The following is a 19,967-nucleotide window of genomic DNA, read 5'->3' on the forward strand; positions in this document are numbered from 1 at the left end:
GGAAAGGGTTACTGGTGTGAATCAAAGTAGTTAAGGTCTCCAGGCAGGAGACCGTTGCTCTAGCAATCCATGCGGCGGCTAGGGAGGGTAGAGGGCTGGACCCGTAGCCGCAAAACGGAACAAACCAGATTTGCTATTTGACAGATCGTGGCATTTTTAATTGATGACACATCGGGCAGGGATACTGGTAGGTAAACCACAGGAGATTGTACCCGGTTAATCTGCCAAGTGGCAGAATGCGCGGCTGCTTCCAGCAGGTCATTGCAGAGTTAAAAATTAGGAACCCTCGATCCACCATCTTCTTAACAGGGAAGTGGAGAGGGAACATCCGCCTTCTTGCATCTTCTGTTAAATAGTGGTGATGCAGAGGGGGGTGCTCTGACGCCCGAAAAGGGTGCCTCTGTACATCCACAGAGTTCAGGTCTCCGGGTGGACAGGACAGGTTGTCTGGCGTTAGGCCTGGATGCAGAAGAGGATACCTGGAGGCGACACTCCGTGTGCCCGTCTGTTGATGGTGTGGGGAGATCGGGACCGTGAAGGCACCGTCGCCCCTGAAGTGAGCTGGGCGGGGCTCCGGCGGTTGGCGGGGATTTCAACTGCGGCCTAGTCCGGCTGAAAAAGCCGGGGACTAAATTTATGGAGCCTGCCGGTGGAGCGCGTCGGCGGGCCGCGACGTAGCGCCGAATCATTGCCGCTGGCGTACCGGCCAGCGGCACCTCTCCCCAGGGACCAGGACCGCACCTTCCACGCAGGCAGCGTGAGGAAGGAAACTACTCACCACCACCGAGCAGAGATGCAGCCTCTATTGCAAGGGAATAAGCTCAATCGATCTTCCCTTTGCCGGGGAATGGAGAGTCTCTGTCCATCTTCATACGTGCCTGCCGCAGGGGACTTACGGCTGTGCCTGCCGCAGGGGACTTACGGCTACTGTTGGGACTACATGACGCCAACAGGTGAGGGCTTAATTGCGGAGGAGCCCGGGAGATGCACATAAGATATATACTCTATGTGCTCGCCATCTTACAGGGGGGAGATCGGGACCGTATAGGAACCGTCGCCCTAGCATAAATTAGGCGTGCCCCAGTCGTCGCAGGAAAGGTACGGGGAGGTATACTCGCCGTGCTTGCCTGTTGATGGTTTGGGGGAGAGCGGATCCTAGAAAGGAATCCGTCGCCCCCTTCACTCCGTTAATTAAAAAATAAAAATTTACAGAAAATAAAAATAAAAAATGTTGGGGTCTGAAAACAGACCCAAGTGCCTCCTACAGACACTAAGCAAGAACTGGTTAGCTGAGAGCCAGCAGGAGGGTGTATACTGCAGGGGAGAAGCTAACTTTCTTTGTATCACTTAGTGTCCTCCTAGTGGCAAGCAGCATAACACCCACGGTCTGTGTCCCCCAATGAGGTGAAGGAGAAAATATGTATATTCTTCCCGATTAGTCCTGAAGCTGAAGATGTACATCCCATCGTCATCAGATCTATACAAACCCCAATATTCATAACTTTCCACTGATGCCCCAGTGGCTACAAAGATGTTGTGATCAAAGGAAGCTCTTCCTGGAGATATCCAAAGATGTTAGATATTCGCTTCCCTTCCTCTCAAAGCTTAAGCTCTATGGCTGTCTTCCCACAATAGACAGCCTCTTTCAGTCACCTGGGCACTGCAGAGAATCTGGGCTTTAAAAAGGAACTTGAATGGTTAACTCTTCCTATCTTACTTGGTTTGCTCACCCCCTAGCTATACATAAATTTCCTTATGTCCATGGTGCAATTCTACATCACGGAGGTTTAGAATGTACGGTAAGCTCTTTTTCATGGTGGAAATTCTGTGATTAGAGAGGAAGGGATGAATGCCCTCTCACTAGAGTTGCTTTATGGATATTAATGATTTCTATGACACTTTTTTTCAGCCTAATTGGACAGTGCCTAGTTTGGATCGGATAACATCAGGAGCCGCTTCAAAGAAGTGATATGCACTTTCTTTTTGTCACCTGTTCACAAGACCTGGTAGTTATCTGCTGATGCAATGTCACTTCCCAATGCAGAGGTGATAGGAACTCTCTAACATGCATCTGTGCCTTTATAAGGCAGATCTGTCACCATACCATGATGCCTGTTTAAAGCTCAAACTGCACAAAAATATGTGACGGTATCAAAGAATACACCGGACTTAGAGTTGTGAGCCCACTGTTTTCATAAGGTGATTGCTCCACTTGTTTCCACTGCCCCCTAACCAGTAACTTATGGGCACCGTATACATGTATATACATGACCTCCATCAGTCACTGGTCAAGGGGGCTAGAGGAGGGAAACTGGTCACCATAAGTGTTATGAAAGATTTGCTCTAGATACAGAAACAGACGATGGTAACTCCTTCCCGTCAAAGTCACAGCTTCCTAAAGGAGCTTCTTCTCTTCTGTATTTTTTCCCCCACTATGGAGCCAATGATTTATGCCGAATATTGACACAGAGAACCTTCGCCACATCTGTTCAGTAAATATATATGCAAGTAAAGACCACAAGAGATGTGTGGGAACAGAAAAACTGCTATTTCTATTCTGGAGTTAATCTCCAGTCCGTAGTCAATTCATAGTTCCTGCCTCCTTGCTGTAGACCAGACAAGCAGCTCGGTGGTAGGTCTGTAACACATCCGAATGATAACCAAAGCTGTTGTCGCCTCTGACGGCTCCATTCTCAGCAGGTATAGGGCTTATAATCTTTCCAGCCTCCCAGAGCTTGTTAATTAGCTTTTCTTGGATGTGTGTAAGCAGCAGGAGGCTGAGGGATGATTTGACACAGATGCACTGTATCTGTGAATGGATGTCAGTTGGCGCTGCAAAGCTTGGATGGGTAATCTCTTCGCAGGCTGCGGATATCATAGCACCGCTGGCTGGCACCTTCCCAAAATCCTCAATCCTCCTGCTTACTTGTAAACGTACTCTACTTAGTTTAGAAGCAATTTTCCAAATATTACACTATGAAATGGCTGTGTGACTAGTGGTGAATACATCACTGCATATGCATAAAGTCACAAATATTCGCAAGCCATGCTTGTAAATAAATATTCCTTTTCTGGAATGTAGATAGGATGTGGGGCGTGCATGCTCGCCTTGGCAAGAGTGCATGTGTTCTCTTGTCATATGTAGCTTGTCTGGTCAGCATCGCCTACAATCAGCCCACTTTGTCTTACAATATGGAGGGGAAGGGGAGGAACTCATGGTGTCTGGTATGTTGTACAGGACCCCCTTACATAGTAGATTAAAGTCAGCTGAACTGCTGATATTGGCAGACAGTCTAAAGTGTATGGGGGCTTCCTGACTCTACATCGACATACGATGTCAGGAAAGAGAAGGGTCCAACCTTCATAATTTCACTGGCCTATTCCTTTGTTCTCAGGAAGACAAGCCACTGTCCGAGGAGGTGGACACAGGAGTATTTGGCCCGAGTCGTGGGTCACTGTGTATGGGGAGATCGTTTGTCTGACAGCTATCTAATTTAAACTTTACTGCCCCGCTAAGTTCTAGACCAATTTCAGACCCACCATTCAGGGGTAATTTCAGCCAATAAAGGGTTCGCTGGGAAAACAGGTACCAGGCAATAGGTTAGGATAGATTTGGATAACCCATTGGATTTCTTAAATAACAAAATCCTTACTAACTTACAAAGAAAAAGTGGAATTACTCTCATCTGCCTCATTTTATGGCATCTGGTACTTGTGGCATTTGTGACCCGAGTATCATTAACACAGAAATGCCTGAGATTTCACTGCAGGCAATAGCTGGTAGATACACTGAAATGTGGCTGCCATCCTGGCTTTATCACACTGATCCTTCCTGAAATAGACAAGTTATGTCTGCAATGATGATTTATAGCCTCAATTTGGCTGCAGGAAAAGTACATTATGAAGACTGGGGATGACTGGGAATACTATAGGGACACTGCGAAAGGGAAAATGTTACAGATGGAGCCCCAGATCTGGCACTCATTGACTATCATTACACTGCCAGGCACATTCTTGATCAATCGAGCTGCTGAATTAAAGCCAGAGGTTTCCACTAGATGGCGCTCAGCACAGACCAGGGGCTTTGTATTGTCAGATGATACAGTCCAACTGTTATAGACCGGTCCGAAGAATAAAATGAATGTCGTCACCCAGTCTGCAGAACCTGCTATCTATATCATAGAAGCAGCTATAAAGGGGTTGGACAGCACCTCCTAATATTGCAGCAGGACTCATTGGCAGGAGCTTTATCAATTCAACACTACTGATAGAAGAATCCACCAAGCTGAATACCATGGTAAATGTCTAGTTCTACCAGCCTAACACTCTTAAATGGGGAGGAAAGTCTAAAGAACATCACTCCTTTAATGAAGATACAGTGTAAAAAAGAAAATACAGGGGTGTGATTTTTCACAAAAGCATCATAGCTATGTACTGTATATAGTTGTACAGAGACCCATTAAAGTCTATAGAACTTCATTCATGGTGCAGATTGCAATAAGAACATCAAAAGTCAGCTAAACAGCTTTTCCTCATAACCCTCGCTTCATACACATGCATGCTTTTTTTGGTTGAGCGTCCATGTCAGGATACCGATGCTACGTGACCTTATACACAGTACCATGGGTGTCATGATGCAATTTGTGTACCAGCTAAGGTAATATGACAAATACTGACCTTTGGGCCAGGGAGTCCGGGTGGTCCAGGATTTCCATGAGGGCCGGGAGGACCCTAAAACAGAAAAAAAAAGGCATGTTCTTGTTATTATCCTCTAAGTAGCTTTTTGTACATTCTGACTAACTAAAGCAAACCTTTACAATTCTTAAAGAAAAAGAATAAAAAAAACTAAAAAAGTAAAATTGCTCTAATGGAGTCCTCTAGTACAAAGGCATGTCAACATGTCACAGGATCTGACTTTAGGAAATCATATGTATATACATTAACGTATCCGTCCGACTTCAAGGCTGACACTCTGATTTCTGACATGGATGTGCCTCAGATGGGTTGGCTAATCCATGTTGAGGATTTGCCCCAGCTGAACACTAGCTTTTCCATACAGAATCCACTAGAAGATTGAAGGATTACAAAAAAAATCCTTTCTAATGATGTAAAGTCTACAGATATCTAATGGAGCATGTCACTTATCCAACCTGGCAGATATCTGTAGATGGGACGCCACTAGCACCACTCATATCCCGTTGCGGAAGTGAGCAAAGCCGGATTACCTCTTTAATAAATCGATCAACAAGCTCATTGATGCTCCAACAGTGAATAAAGTAGGGTCCATCCATGAGCCCGCTATGGAGCAGAAGAGAAGGTTTTTTTAGGGGGGCTTACTGCAGGGAGCCGAGGGCACATCAGCGTTTGGTAATACCCTTTTTGTCACCAATAGTTGTGTCGTGGACCAGATTAATGATACATTAAAAACAATAGGAGGCATCTTATGACTATGGATGGCCATCACGCCCAGTCCTGCTATTCTCCTTTCTGGCACCCTCTTAGAGAATTCCCGCCTCATGTGTCATTTTTTGACAGAATTATGCAGACTGCACTACAAGCTAAAATGTAAAAACTATGGCTTTCTTCCTTTTGGACATCTGCATGCACTACATCATCTTTACAATAAAAATTTCAAGCAAGTATGAGATCCCCTGAGACTTTCATCACCCCTCCCTTTCTATAATATGTCTGCAGTAAGGATCACTGCATGCGAGCTACAAGAGAACCGTCCAAACTCTTGACCCATCGCTTTCCAAAGCTGTGATTAAGACTGAACTGAGTCCGGGCTCCATAGGCCGGGTTACCATGGATGTATTACACAGCTACATGCCGCAGGAATCCTACACAGATGTGCTAAATATTTCTTTGTGGCTTCGTAGTATTTTCATTTACTGTACAACAGAGAAGTTTAGTCTATGACCCGGTTCAAGAGACAATGGTGGACATTTATAAAAACTATTGCCCAGAAAAAACAGGGGTATTACCAATGGTAACCAGTCAGAAAGATAATTTTCATCCAACCTGCCTGAGAAATACAATTACTATAATGCATTGGCAATGACCCGGTGTTTACCAGCGTCAGCTCCTATAAATGCTCCTCATTGTGTGACTCAATAAATTATGACATGTACGTTCCACCATCAAACACGCGCTTGAACCTAAAGGAGCATCTTAGAATCTTCTCCAGACTTGCCAAGCCAAATAAGAAGTCTTAAATTATTTACTCCTTAGTTAATGTGTGTAAATGATGCGTGCAGAAGTCATAGCGGAGGATTCGCATATCTGGGCCAATTATGTACAAAGACCAACCAAGTTTTGATTTCCCTTTTACTTCATATAATTGTAAATGCAATATATGATGATCCAATGAAAGGGAGTCTGTCAGCCTTCCAAAATAGAAATTAAGCTAAATGGAGAGTCATATGGGGTGTTATGTACGTAGCGCTCACCTGCCTAAAGATAATCCCCCTGTGTGAGCAGTGTGTGTGGTGCCAGTGCAGGAGCTGGCGCACACAGAACTCTGCTGCGGCTGAATGGCTAGTGTGAACGTGGCACGCAAGAGGATCCCCATTTTGCATCGATGGGGATCTGACCCTCAGCTGCCACTGATTGGCTGGTTGAAGAGGAAATGCGACTCCGTTGATCACTGTTGCCTATTGAATGTGTACTAGTCACAATACCATATATGTGGTAGTGACTGTGCACCATACATGTGGTAGTGACTGTGCCTAGTAACGCAGCTTAGCACCATTTACTTCAATGGGATTGAGCTGCGAAGAGCTGAAGCACCAGGTACAGTCACTACCAAATGCACAGTAATATCTCTAGTAATCAATGAATAGGATGCACTTGGTGGGAGGGTTGCTAAAAGTCAGACCCTCAAAGATCTGATATTGATGACCTATTCTAAAAGGTAGATGATCAACAAAAAAACTCCTGGAAAACCCATTTAAAGGGACATTTAATACAGTCCCTTTAATACAGTCCAATACAGTCCACCAGATTTAATAATATTGTCTTAAATTTAGACAAGATGTGCTAAATTTGTTACAAATTTGTTTGGTGGATGGTCAAAAGATGCACCAAATTTCTTACTTACTTTAGTCCAAATTTATACCTTTTCCATGACAATAATGGCATAAGAAGTGCTTAAAATATTTATTAAACATGAGCCAGAATTCTGGCACAATTCAGCAGTAAATCTGCCCCACTGTATCTAGTACAGGATCTGACAGGACAGTGTATTACGCAGTGTAATGCATACTTGTCACTCTTTGTTATTGCTTTAAACTTTACATTTAGGAGAAGTCCTGTCCATATGCCCCATTAAGTCGTGTGGATATCATAGAAGTGGAGACCTGTACATATATAGCCGGGGAGACATCCTGCCTTGCCTCAATGTACTCTGTGCCTGTCTCTCCTGTTTTGGCGTACGAATATGCTATGAAGGTCCGTGTACTATGCTGCCCTCTGTGTGGTTTCCATTTATAAAGCAGCTCACATGATCATGTTGCTCAGCTACATAATGACTATAGGTTCGAGACCTGGAGAACAATTCTTATTTCTGAAGCAGAATTGTGAAATCATGAGCTATAACATTCACCCATGCGAGTATTATACCTGCTTTATTGGTTTGCCCTTGATTTCACCCATTGAATCTCATAGTTTAAACTAAAGCAGAAAAAAAAACAAAAGGCATAGCTGCCTAAAGCACCCCTGGTTCCTTACTTAAATACCCTTGGTTTAGATTTATCAGAAACATCAGATGAATATATTGAGTGAATGGATTTTAGAGGGATGAGAGGATCAGTGCTGTTACTTACTCTTGGACCTCTTTTCCCAGGTGGCCCAGGAAGTCCCGATGAACCAGGTGGTCCCTGAAAAGAAAAGAAAATGGTCAATGGATATAAAAATAAATCTAAATTTGCAGTTACTAAACATACACAGTCATAATAAAATAGTAAGAAAGTCTAAATGATATGTCTTCTATCCAGTTCACATTATGTAATGGGCCTCGGTTTACACCAGCTGTGGCAGAAGGCTGAGGTAGGTATATATCATCCAGGATTTTATTGCAATCCTTCTGTATACCTCTCCCCAGAATTACATATTATCTCAGTATATAGTCTACAGTAATCTAAAAGCTCACTTTTACAGGTGAATTCAAGGCAATAAATAGGACCTGTCACTTGCCATAAAAATGTATTTATTACCTGATGTAAATGCCACTGTTGTCTTGCATCCAGTGTAGTTTTTCCATTTGTTCCTACACCTTTCTGTTCAGGAGATATGGCCCCTTTTTCCTTGTATATAGCTCAAACCTTCTGAGCCAACTGGGCAAGAAGATGACCATGGAGAAGAGCTGACCACACCCACTTGGCAGTAATAGATTAGCTATATATACAGAGGCAATAGGGGGCTATATCTCAGGAATGGAGAGGCGCAAGAACAAAAAAAAAAAAAAGCAACGCCTGATTCAGGACAACAGCGACATTTACACCAGGTAGAAAAAAATGACATTTATGGCATGTGAGAGGTTCCCTACTCTCAGGGCAGTTAATAGATCACAGGACTGTGACATTGCTACTCTCTCTATTATTTCCAGACAATACTGCTCTCCCATGTGCCACATTTCTCTTTGCCGTTCGGTCACTTCTTGTTCCAATCAAATGTTCTCCTCCTTTCCTATGATACTTGATATCTGATCTGTAATCGTACTACATCTCGACTCTTATGGAGAACTTGTCCAAGTCTGTTTTCAATCAGTTCCTATATCCGTACACCTCTGTCAGGTCTTCAGTGTAGATCCTTATCTCTTAGGTATCCTCCTCACACAGTAGAGAAGACCAACTATTCCTGACCTGTGACCTTTCCACCATGTCCATGGATTCCAACCAGTAGAGAGCAGGCAATCAATGAGTAGGTACAGTGTATCCTAATGGTGGGCAGATTCCCAAAAAGTGAAATTCCCTTATCCTAGTCCCAGTACCTTAGTACCGGAAATTGAAGAATTATACTATGAAATAGTCTGACAAATATATTCCGAGTATAAGGCAAGGGCTACAGGGGGGCTCTGGTCAAATGACATGAATATTACAGCGTCACATTAAGGCTATGTGCACACGTCAGGATTTCTTGCAGAAAATTCCTGAGAAAAACCTGAAATTTTCTGCAAGAAATCTGCATGCGTTTTTGCCGCGGTTTTGCCGCGTTTTTGGTGCGTTTTTTTCCAGACATTTCCCAATGCATTTTATAGTGGGAAATCCACAAAAAAACCCGCAAAATTATTGAACATGCTACGTTTTTACCGCGATGCGTTTTTTACCGCGATGCGTTTTTTTTGCAGAAAAAAACGCATCATGTGCACAAAACATGCGGAATTCATTCTAAATGATGGGATGCATATTGTATGCTGTTTTTTTGCGGTTTTAGCGTTTTTATTGCAAAAAAAAACGTGAAAAATCAGCAACGTGTGCACACAGCCTTATCTCTTATTTGTAAATGGTGTCGCCTACATTGCAAAAAAGAAAACCCTGTCGGATTTATGTAAGACTTTGCCTCCAGTAGCTATAAAATAAGTTACATGAGACATATCTTTAATTTTGCTCTTTTTAGAGATTTGCAATCACGTGACCAATGCCAGCATTATAAGTACATACAGTGTATGTGCTGGTGTATTGCGGCACTAGAAATACTTAGATGCAGCAGCTAAAGGAGTATCCTACAATGGAAAGTTATCTACTATCCATATGATATAGGGGATAACCTGCTGTTTGCAAGGGGTCCAACTGCTGGAAAAACAGTGCTCCTGGGAAAGGGTCTATCTGATAGGAGCAGAGGTGCAGGTGCTTGGTATTAGCTTCCCTGCCAGTGAATGAAGAGGAGGTTGCGTTTCCCATAATTTACAGCTATCCATAGTTGCCATAGGGGATAACCTACTGATCGCTGAGGGTCCGACCACTGGAACCACAGCGATCCTGGTGACAAAGCTCTGCAGGGCTCAGTTCTCAGGATCACTGTTGTTGCAGCAGTCGGACCCCCAGAGATCAGTTACCCCTTATTCTATGGATAGAAAACAACTGTCAATTCGAGGGAATAACTCTTTAAGGCCCATTGACACAGGGGGATAAGCAAACGCTCGCTCCAGTCATCGGTTTGTGTACAAACTAACTGTATCCATACAGTTTGTAACGGCCGTGTGAATGGGCCATGGAGGAGCGCTGATCAACTGGTATATAGTCAATCATCACTGGTTTCTGGCAAGAAATCTCAGCATCTAAATGCCCCGTTATACTGTGCTCTCAATCCGCAATCACTTGACAATGACAGCTATAACAATTACTATTGGCAGCCAATAAGGGGTTTCACACAGACTCCAAACAGCAAAAAAAACTTTTAAAACTGTGCAAGTACCACCACAGTAGTTCTGTAAGTTACTGCAGTCCTGACATCATATTCATGAACCACATTATGGATGTCTGAAAATAATGCCTAAACTAGTTAAAGGGGTTGTCAGGTCAAAATCCACTCGACAAGCAAACACTTATTGATCGGTGGGGACCCGACCGCTTGGACCCACGACGATTGGCAGAACTTTCATTCCAAGGTTAAAATGCCGCGTCAGGACGTACTCTCAATCACCGCTCTATTCATTCCCTATGGGGCGGCTGAGCGCTGCACTTGGTTTTTTCCTACAACCTCACAGAGAATGAATGGAGCAGTGTAAAAAAGTGCCCAATTTAGGATAACCAATTACAATATGCTTCATTGCATACTATAATTAAAAATACCATTGCAAAAAATGTAACGCAGGTCAAGTTCCTGCAATCTCGACTGCATCGTACAGTACAACATTTTTATCAGTTTGGGGTACTAGAAGTGACATAATGGAGAATATTTAATTTACTATCTGTAACAGCAGAGTGGTCTTATTATTCTACCCTTTGGTCCATATGTTTTTACTCTTTTGTTTTTTCATCTCCTTCTTCCAAGAGCTATAACCTTTATATTTTTCTAGCAATAGACATATGAGGGTTTATTTTTTTTGGTATGAGTCACAGTTTTGAGAGACACCCTTCATTTTACAGTATAATGTACTGAAAAGACTGGAAACAAAAAAATAAATAAACATGGGGTGAAATGGTCAAAAAAAACAAAAACACAATTATGCAATTTTTTATTTATTTTTTTTTTGGGGGGGGAGGGGGGTGGTGGTTTTATGTCATTCACTATATGGTTAAAAATGACCCAACAATACAATTCTCTGGGTCAGTACAATTTATTGGTTAAAAAAATCAGAACTTATATAATTTCATAGATTACAGACACAAAAATTAAAAAATAATTAAATTTAAATCCCTCCTTACATTTTTTTTTACTGGGAAAATATATATTATATTATATAAAAAATATATCTTTTTTAAACAATACCTTGCAATAATACAATATTGGAGTATATAGTAAAAATACCATGAGTCATGCCACAGGCTGAGCTTCTCATGAGCACCAAGAAAGAGCGGACAGGGGCTTTTTAGTAGGCCCCAGCTGTCATTGCCGATGGGTTCTGGGATAGCAACCATTCCATTTAAATAGCTCTTTCAGAGAATGACAGTAGCATTTAATTGGTTAAACAGCAATGATCGCAGCTTGCTCCGATCGCTGCTATTGGCAATAGGTGCTGGCTGTATAATTCAGTAGGCATATGCCTTGTTTGGAGTGGGCGCAGCTCCTGAGGGTTCTCGTACACTTAATAGTACATCCTAAATTGGGTGCATGTCCTAAGACTGGAAGGGGTTAAAGATCCGTGAAAGTTGGGGGCCTTGTTGGATACTCTGCATTAGTGCCCATGAGCTAAAAGTTATGCAACTGCATGCCAGACGGAAAGAGCAGTTCAGGGACAAAAAACATCAGTCCATAAGCTGCCAATCGCTCCGGCCTAAAAACATTCAGCCAAAGTTTACCCCAACTTTCTAACTTTTTCTCTTGGTAAGGGAAAAACAACGGGCCTAAATGGCCATCCTATTTGCCGTTTTTCAACCTACGATTCGCATTAGGTTAGTTTCGTCTTCCAAAAAGAAGAGGAAAAGAGAAGCCGGTCTGGCAAGTCTGTGCGGATATTCTACAAAATGAGAATATTTTATATGACATATGGATGTAATACACAACATCTGCGACAGGGAGGGAATGACACTGAGTAGAGAAGGCTGCATTAAGCAGCTCGCTTGTTCTCATCTGTAGGACGCTTATATGGCTTTAATAAATGCACACATGGGTATTTATAAAGTAAAAATGTAAACACGGCTTCCACTTTTTGGCACTTCTGATGTGGAGAGTGGCCTCCAAAGCATTTGGAGAGGATGTCAGTGCGCTTGGCTGATGAACTGTGAAAACGACTTTTGTGGTGAGTCTTCTACTGACTGGGCTGGTCCTAATAAAGTGACAACACATCAAAACATCAAAATTCCTATAGAAATATATTTTTGGACCCGCGCATGTGGCGCTTTTCTGCTCTGTGCAGCCTTTGATTGGCATGGAGTCATTATGCAGTGCCCATGTTGCCTCTGTAAACATCAATATGAAATGAGAGGCTTTTTTTTTTTTTTTTTTAGTTTTTTTGGGGTGAAGTGGGGGATGTCTGACAGAAAAAATTGTGTCATACTCCATCGGAAGTTGTATTATGGAGGCTTTGTGCCCTAGAAAGATCTATTTAACCCCTTCAATTTTTGCCCTGATTTTTACTCCCCTTCTTCCATGAGCCATAATTTCTTCATTTTTCCGTCACCACAGCCGTACAAGGGCTTGCTATTTTGAGGGAGAAGTTGTAGTTTTGACTCCATTCATTTTTACCAAACAATGATACTGGAAAATGAGAAAAAAAAATTACAAACTGAAATGGTAGAAAAAAAAACCCACCACAATTCTGCCATTGTTTTGGGGTTTCCTTTTTACGGCGTGCATCGTTTTCGTGAAGATCACCTGGCAGCATGATTCTTCTGGTCAGTACGATTATGGTGATAGTTTTTTTTTTCATTTAGTGGTTAAAAAAAAAAAGTCATAACCTGGCAAGAAAACATTCGGTGTGCATTGCGGTTTTCTGACACCTATTACTCCTTTATATTTTTCCATCGATGGAGCTATGTGAGGGCTTGTTTTTTTGGGGGGGAGGGCAGGGTGTTGAACAGGACTAAATAGGGGCATCAATACATTAGCTCCCCTCAATCTCAATGTGGGTAGGGGTAGGGGAACGGCATTTAAATAGTTAAAAGCAGTATTTGGAGCTTGCTCCTGTCGCTGGTGCTAGCGGCAGGTGCCATCTCCTCAGCTCACTCTGTAGTCCCACACCGGGGCCTAGGATGCACCAATATGTCCTAGGTTGTGAAGGGGATAAAAATTAAAATTTCTATTCCTGGAAAATCTGGTTGACAACCAAAATGGCCACCGTTATAGGTTTTGTTTTAGGGGTTACAATGTGACATTGGTAACTTGTAGTGGAATAACACCCTAGAACAGTATTTTTACTTTTCTTTAATCCTGACCTTATATTTCCAGTAATTTTACATATTTTAAGCAAAAAAACCTCCTAAAAAAAAGGTTGCTATTGTTAGGATTTCCTTCTAATACCCCATTATAACTTTCTACGCAGCAAATTTCTACCATTTGTGTCAGAATTTATAGAAATCTTCATGAACATGTCTGAGTTATGGAAGGAACAGAGTAATTCAATCCTAAAACACAAAGTCTGACCACTAACATCACCAAGACAGCAGCCATTGTACCACTGCAGGACCAAATGAGCCGAGTCAATCAGCAAGAAAAGCAGCAGCCAATCAGAGCTTTTGTTTAATGCCTTAACCTGCCTTGAAAATATGAAAGCTGAAATTTGATTGGTTGCCATGGGAAACACCTCAGCTTTTTAGCCTACCTGATTTTTTCCATGAAGTCTAATGTGTTTTGTAAACCTAAATTCTTTAACGCGGACATTTTCTTGCTTCAGTCAACTACTGCGGTTACTAAATGACCTAGGACAGTGATTTTCAACCAGTGTTCCGCGGCACACTAGTGTGCCGGGACACATGGTCGGGAGTGCCGTGGGGAAAGTTCCCCAAACTATGCTTTAACCCTTTCTACCCTTTCAATTTGCGCTGCCTGGCACAAGCATCTCAGTCAGTGCAGGGCCAGGCACACATAGGGGTTAAGGACACAGCCAGCCAGCGTGACATTGTGGGCGGAGAGTTCTCCTGCTCTACTCTCCTGGCTGAGTGCAGTGCTGAACTTATCAGGCACAGGCAGATTCCCGGAGCTCCTACCGGCACCTGAGTGAGTGCCATGCTATCATTATCGTTGTATGTTCTGACAGTCTACTCTGGGTGACCTGGGGCGGCCATGGGCTGGGCGGCTGCAGCTGACATATATATACTACAGCAGCCGCCCAGCCCAGGCCCCCAGCACAGCCTGTATAGATACAGTGTATATAATATATATACAGGACAGGTGCTGGGGGCCTGGGCTGGGCGGCTGTTGAAGTATATACACTGCACAGTACCTCTCCTCCTGTATATATACACTGCACAGTACCTCTCCTCCTGTATATATACACAGCACAGTACCACTCCTCCTGTCCTGTATATATACACTGCACAGTACCACTCCTCCTGTCCTGTATATATACACTGTACAGTACCACTCCTGTATATATACACTGCACAGTACCTCTCCTCCTGTATATATACACAGCACAGTACCTCTCCTCCTGTCCTGTATATATACACTGCACAGTAATACTCCTCCTGTCCTGTATATATACACTGCACAGTACCACTCCTCCTGTCCTGTATATATACACTGCACAGTACCACTCCTCCTGTCCTGTATATATACACTGCACAGTACCACTCCTCCTGTCCTGTATATATACACTGCACAGTACCTCTCCTCCTGTCCTGTATATATACACTGCACAGTACCTCTCCCCTGTATATATACACTGCACAGTACCACTCCTCCTGTATATATACACTGCACAGTACCTCTCCTCCTGTATATATACACTGCACAGTACCTCTCCTCCTGTATATATACACTGCACAGTACCACTCCTCCTGTCCTGTATATATACACTGCACAGTACCACTTCACCTGTCCTGTATATATACACTGCACAGCACCACTCCTCCTGTCCTGTATATATACACTGCACAGTACCACTCCTCCTGTCCTGTATATATACACTGCACAGTACCACTCCTCCTGTCCTGTATATATACACTGCACAGTACCTCTCCTCCTGTCCTGTATATATACACTGCACAGTACCTCTCCCCTGTATATATACACTGCACAGTACCACTCCTCCTGTATATATACACTGCACAGTACCTCTCCTCCTGTATATATACACTGCACAGTACCTCTCCTCCTGTATATATACACTGCACAGTACCACTCCTCCTGTCCTGTATATATACACTGCACAGTACCTCTCCTCCTGTCCTGTATATATACACTGCACAGTACCTCTCCCCTGTATATATACACTGCACAGTACCTCTCCTCCTGTCCTGTATATATACACCGCACAGTACCTCTCCTCCTGTATATATACACTGCACAGTACCTCTCCTCCTGTATATATACACAGCACAGTACCTCTCCTCCTGTCCTGTATATATACACTGCACAGTAATACTCCTCCTGTCCTGTATATATACACTGCACAGTACCACTCCTCCTGTCCTGTATATATACACCGCACAGTACCTCTCCTCCTGTATATATACACTGCACAGTACCTCTCCTCCTGTATATATACACAGCACAGTACCTCTCCTCCTGTCCTGTATATATACACTGCACAGTAATACTCCTCCTGTCCTGTATATATACACTGCACAGTACCACTCCTCCTGTCCTGTATATATACACTGCACAGTACCACTTCACCTGTCCTGTATATATACACTGCACAGCACCACTCCTCCTGTCCTGTATATATACACTGCACAGTACCACTCCTCCTGTCCTGTATATATACACTGCACAGTACCACTCCTCCTGTCCTGTATATATACACTGCACAGTACCTCTCCTCCTGTCCTGTATATATACACTGCACAGTACCTCTCCCCTGTATATATACACTGCACAGTACCACTCCTCCTGTATATATACACTGCACAGTACCTCTCCTCCTGTATATATACACTGCACAGTACCTCTCCTCCTGTATATATACACTGCACAGTACCACTCCTCCTGTCCTGTATATATACACTGCACAGTACCTCTCCTCCTGTCCTGTATATATACACTGCACAGTACCTCTCCCCTGTATATATACACTGCACAGTACCTCTCCTCCTGTCCTGTATATATACACTGCACAGTACCTCTCCCCTGTATATATACACTGCACAGTACCTCTCCTCCTGTATATATACACTGCACAGTACCTCTCCTCCTGTATATATACACAGCACAGTACCACTCCTCCTGTCCTGTATATATACACTGCACAGTACCACTCCTCCTGTCCTGTATATATACACTGTACAGTACCACTCCTCCTGTATATATACACTGCACAGTACCACTCCTCCTGTATATATACACTGCACAGTACCTCTCCTCCTGTATATATACACAGCACAGTACCTCTCCTCCTGTCCTGTATATATACACTGCACAGTAATACTCCTCCTGTCCTGTATATATACACTGCACAGTACCACTCCTCCTGTCCTGTATATATACACTGCACAGTACCACTCCTCCTGTCCTGTATATATACACTGCACAGTACCACTTCACCTGTCCTGTATATATACACTGCACAGCACCACTCCTCCTGTCCTGTATATATACACTGCACAGTACCACTCCTCCTGTCCTGTATATATACACTGCACAGTACCTCTCCTCCTGTCCTGTATATATACACTGCACAGTACCTCTCCCCTGTATATATACACTGCACAGTACCACTCCTCCTGTATATATACACTGCACAGTACCTCTCCTCCTGTATATATACACTGCACAGTACCTCTCCTCCTGTATATATACACTGCACAGTACCACTCCTCCTGTCCTGTATATATACACTGCACAGTACCTCTCCTCCTGTCCTGTATATATACACTGCACAGTACCTCTCCCCTGTATATATACACTGCACAGTACCTCTCCTCCTGTATATATACACTGCACAGTACCTCTCCTCCTGTATATATACACAGCACAGTACCACTCCTCCTGTCCTGTATATATACACTGCACAGTACCACTCCTCCTGTCCTGTATATATACACTGTACAGTACCACTCCTCCTGTATATATACACTGCACAGTACCACTCCTCCTGTATATATACACTGCACAGTACCTCTCCTCCTGTATATATACACAGCACAGTACCTCTCCTCCTGTCCTGTATATATACACTGCACAGTAATACTCCTCCTGTCCTGTATATATACACTGCACAGTACCACTCCTCCTGTCCTGTATATATACACTGCACAGTACCACTCCTCCTGTCCTGTATATATACACTGCACAGTACCACTTCACCTGTCCTGTATATATACACTGCACAGCACCACTCCTCCTGTCCTGTATATATACACTGCACAGTACCACTCCTCCTGTCCTGTATATATACACTGCACAGTACCTCTCCTCCTGTCCTGTATATATACACTGCACAGTACCTCTCCCCTGTATATATACACTGCACAGTACCACTCCTCCTGTATATATACACTGCACAGTACCTCTCCTCCTGTATATATACACTGCACAGTACCTCTCCTCCTGTATATATACACTGCACAGTACCACTCCTCCTGTCCTGTATATATACACTGCACAGTACCTCTCCTCCTGTCCTGTATATATACACTGCACAGTACCTCTCCCCTGTATATATACACTGCACAGTACCTCTCCTCCTGTCCTGTATATATACACTGCACAGTACCTCTCCCCTGTATATATACACTGCACAGTACCACTCCTCCTGTATATATACACTGCACAGTACCTCTCCTCCTGTATATATACACCGCACAGTACCTCTCCCCTGTATATATACCACACAGTACCTCTCCTCCTGTATATATACACTGCACAGCACCTCTCCCCTGTATATATACACAGCACAGTACCTCTCCCCTGTATATATACACCGCACAGTACCTCTCCTCTGTATATATACACTGCACAGTACCACTCCAAGGAGTTCCCCATTCTGGCCAACAAAGCTATTTTGACATTGCTCCCATTTTCGACCACATATCTATGTGAGCTGGGCTTCTCAAGCTTGACTGCGATAAAAACTAAAAACAGGGAGAGACTGAGAACTGTTGAGGAAGAGCTTTGTGTGTGTCTTTCCACCATTCCTGCCAGGATATCCCTTTTGTGTTTATCGAAACAGGCCCAGGTTTCACACTGAGTGAGTATAAATACATTTAGAATCTATATTATTAACTATATGTAGAATATGTACTGTTTTAGTGTCATTTTGTGCCATTTTGGTTGGTGGTGTGCCCCGGGATCGTTTAAGTATAAAAAGTGTGCCGCGGCACAAAAAAGGTTGAAAATCACTGACCTAGGAGATACTAAAGGACAAGAGGGGCAGCTACACATAGTAGCCAATCAGATCTCCTCTTTAATTTCCTAAGGAGCACTGGAAAAATGAAAGCTGAAATCTGATTGGTTGCCATGGGAAACACCTCAGTTCTTTGCCCACCATTTTATCCCTAAAGCCCAATAGGCTTTACAAATATAAATAATCATTTAATATTTCAGCATTAAAACATGACAAAATCATGAAAATCGTTGAGAAGCCAGTATTGTTTTCCATGTTTCTTATCATTTATACAAAAAAGCATTGAATAAAGATAATTTCATTGCTAAATTTGACACTAACCTCATTTTGAACCATTATACAGGGTTGTCTCAGAATGACAAGCCTTGTCCAGATGCCCCATTAGAATATATTGGGGTTGTAAGTCCCTCACGTAGCAACCTATTCTAAAAATGGAGAGTCATTGTGTGCTTCCGACCTTTTACCCTACATTATATAAATAGCCATTCATTCTCCTGTAGTGACCTTTTAAGCATAGGTTCGAAAAGCCGGACACGCGGCCATTAGCCAGCTTCTTTTAAAAAAGGAGCCATCTTCGTAAAACAACCAAGTCGCGGCTAGCCTATTATCTTATCAATGGCCTATATTTATGGGATGGATTTTCTCAGGGATGTACGGCTAATGCTCCCCCATATGCACTTGTCAAGTCCCATTTTTCACCCGAAAAAGATTATTAAAACCTTATAAAAAAAAGAAATTTCTGGGATGGAAAGTTTATTATCTTTTTATTTTTTAAATCCACTGCATATTACCGTATTACGGGATCATGCATGGGGTATCATAAAACTTCATGTAGGGGCTGCAAAGAAAAAAAAAGCATAAATTGACCCACACTGCAAATTTGAAACCTGCAACATGTCAATTTATGGGCAAATCTGCAATGAAATTAAAAGTCGTAATGGATTTTGCTGCAGATTTGGCGGGCAGGAACAAATCCAAAGAACCATAAGAGTTCAGCTGTAGCTCACCAGGAAGGCCTTTAAGTGGTCAGCGTGCACCAATCCAGCCTCAACAATGGCTATAATATTATAACTATTTCTTAGACAGGATTTTTTGGTCAACATGATGTCCGTGTGTGAACGGACCAGTTATCATCTATATGCTATTGCACTACCTCTTGCCCATTTTATGGCCATCTATTTGCATGTACTGGCAGGCAGCTTGTGCCCTTCTGTCAGCAATGAGGACAAGTACACTACCGTTCAAAAGTTTAGGGTCACTTAGAAATTTCCTTATTTTCGAAAGAAAAGCACTTTTTTTCCCAATGAAGCTAACATTAAATGATTCACACACTATACATTGTTAATGTGGTAAATGACTA

General features: G+C 42.9%; 1 protein-coding gene across 2 annotated transcripts in view; it reads right to left on the reverse strand.

The window, feature by feature from the left end:
• Window positions 1–19,967, reverse strand: part of COL27A1 (collagen type XXVII alpha 1 chain) — a 477,424-nt gene that overhangs the window by 392,749 nt on the left and 64,708 nt on the right. For both annotated transcript variants that reach the window (XM_077283906.1, XM_077283905.1), the window contains exons 4-5: window positions 7,824–7,877; window positions 4,678–4,731 (exon numbers count right to left, since the gene is read on the reverse strand). In XM_077283906.1, the coding sequence (XP_077140021.1) occupies window positions 4,678–4,731; window positions 7,824–7,877 (108 nt within the window). The remainder of the gene's footprint in view (window positions 1–4,677; window positions 4,732–7,823; window positions 7,878–19,967) is intronic.

This window comes from Ranitomeya variabilis, chromosome 2 (genome assembly GCF_051348905.1).
Source record: "Ranitomeya variabilis isolate aRanVar5 chromosome 2, aRanVar5.hap1, whole genome shotgun sequence".
Lineage (NCBI taxonomy): Eukaryota > Metazoa > Chordata > Amphibia > Anura > Dendrobatidae > Ranitomeya > Ranitomeya variabilis.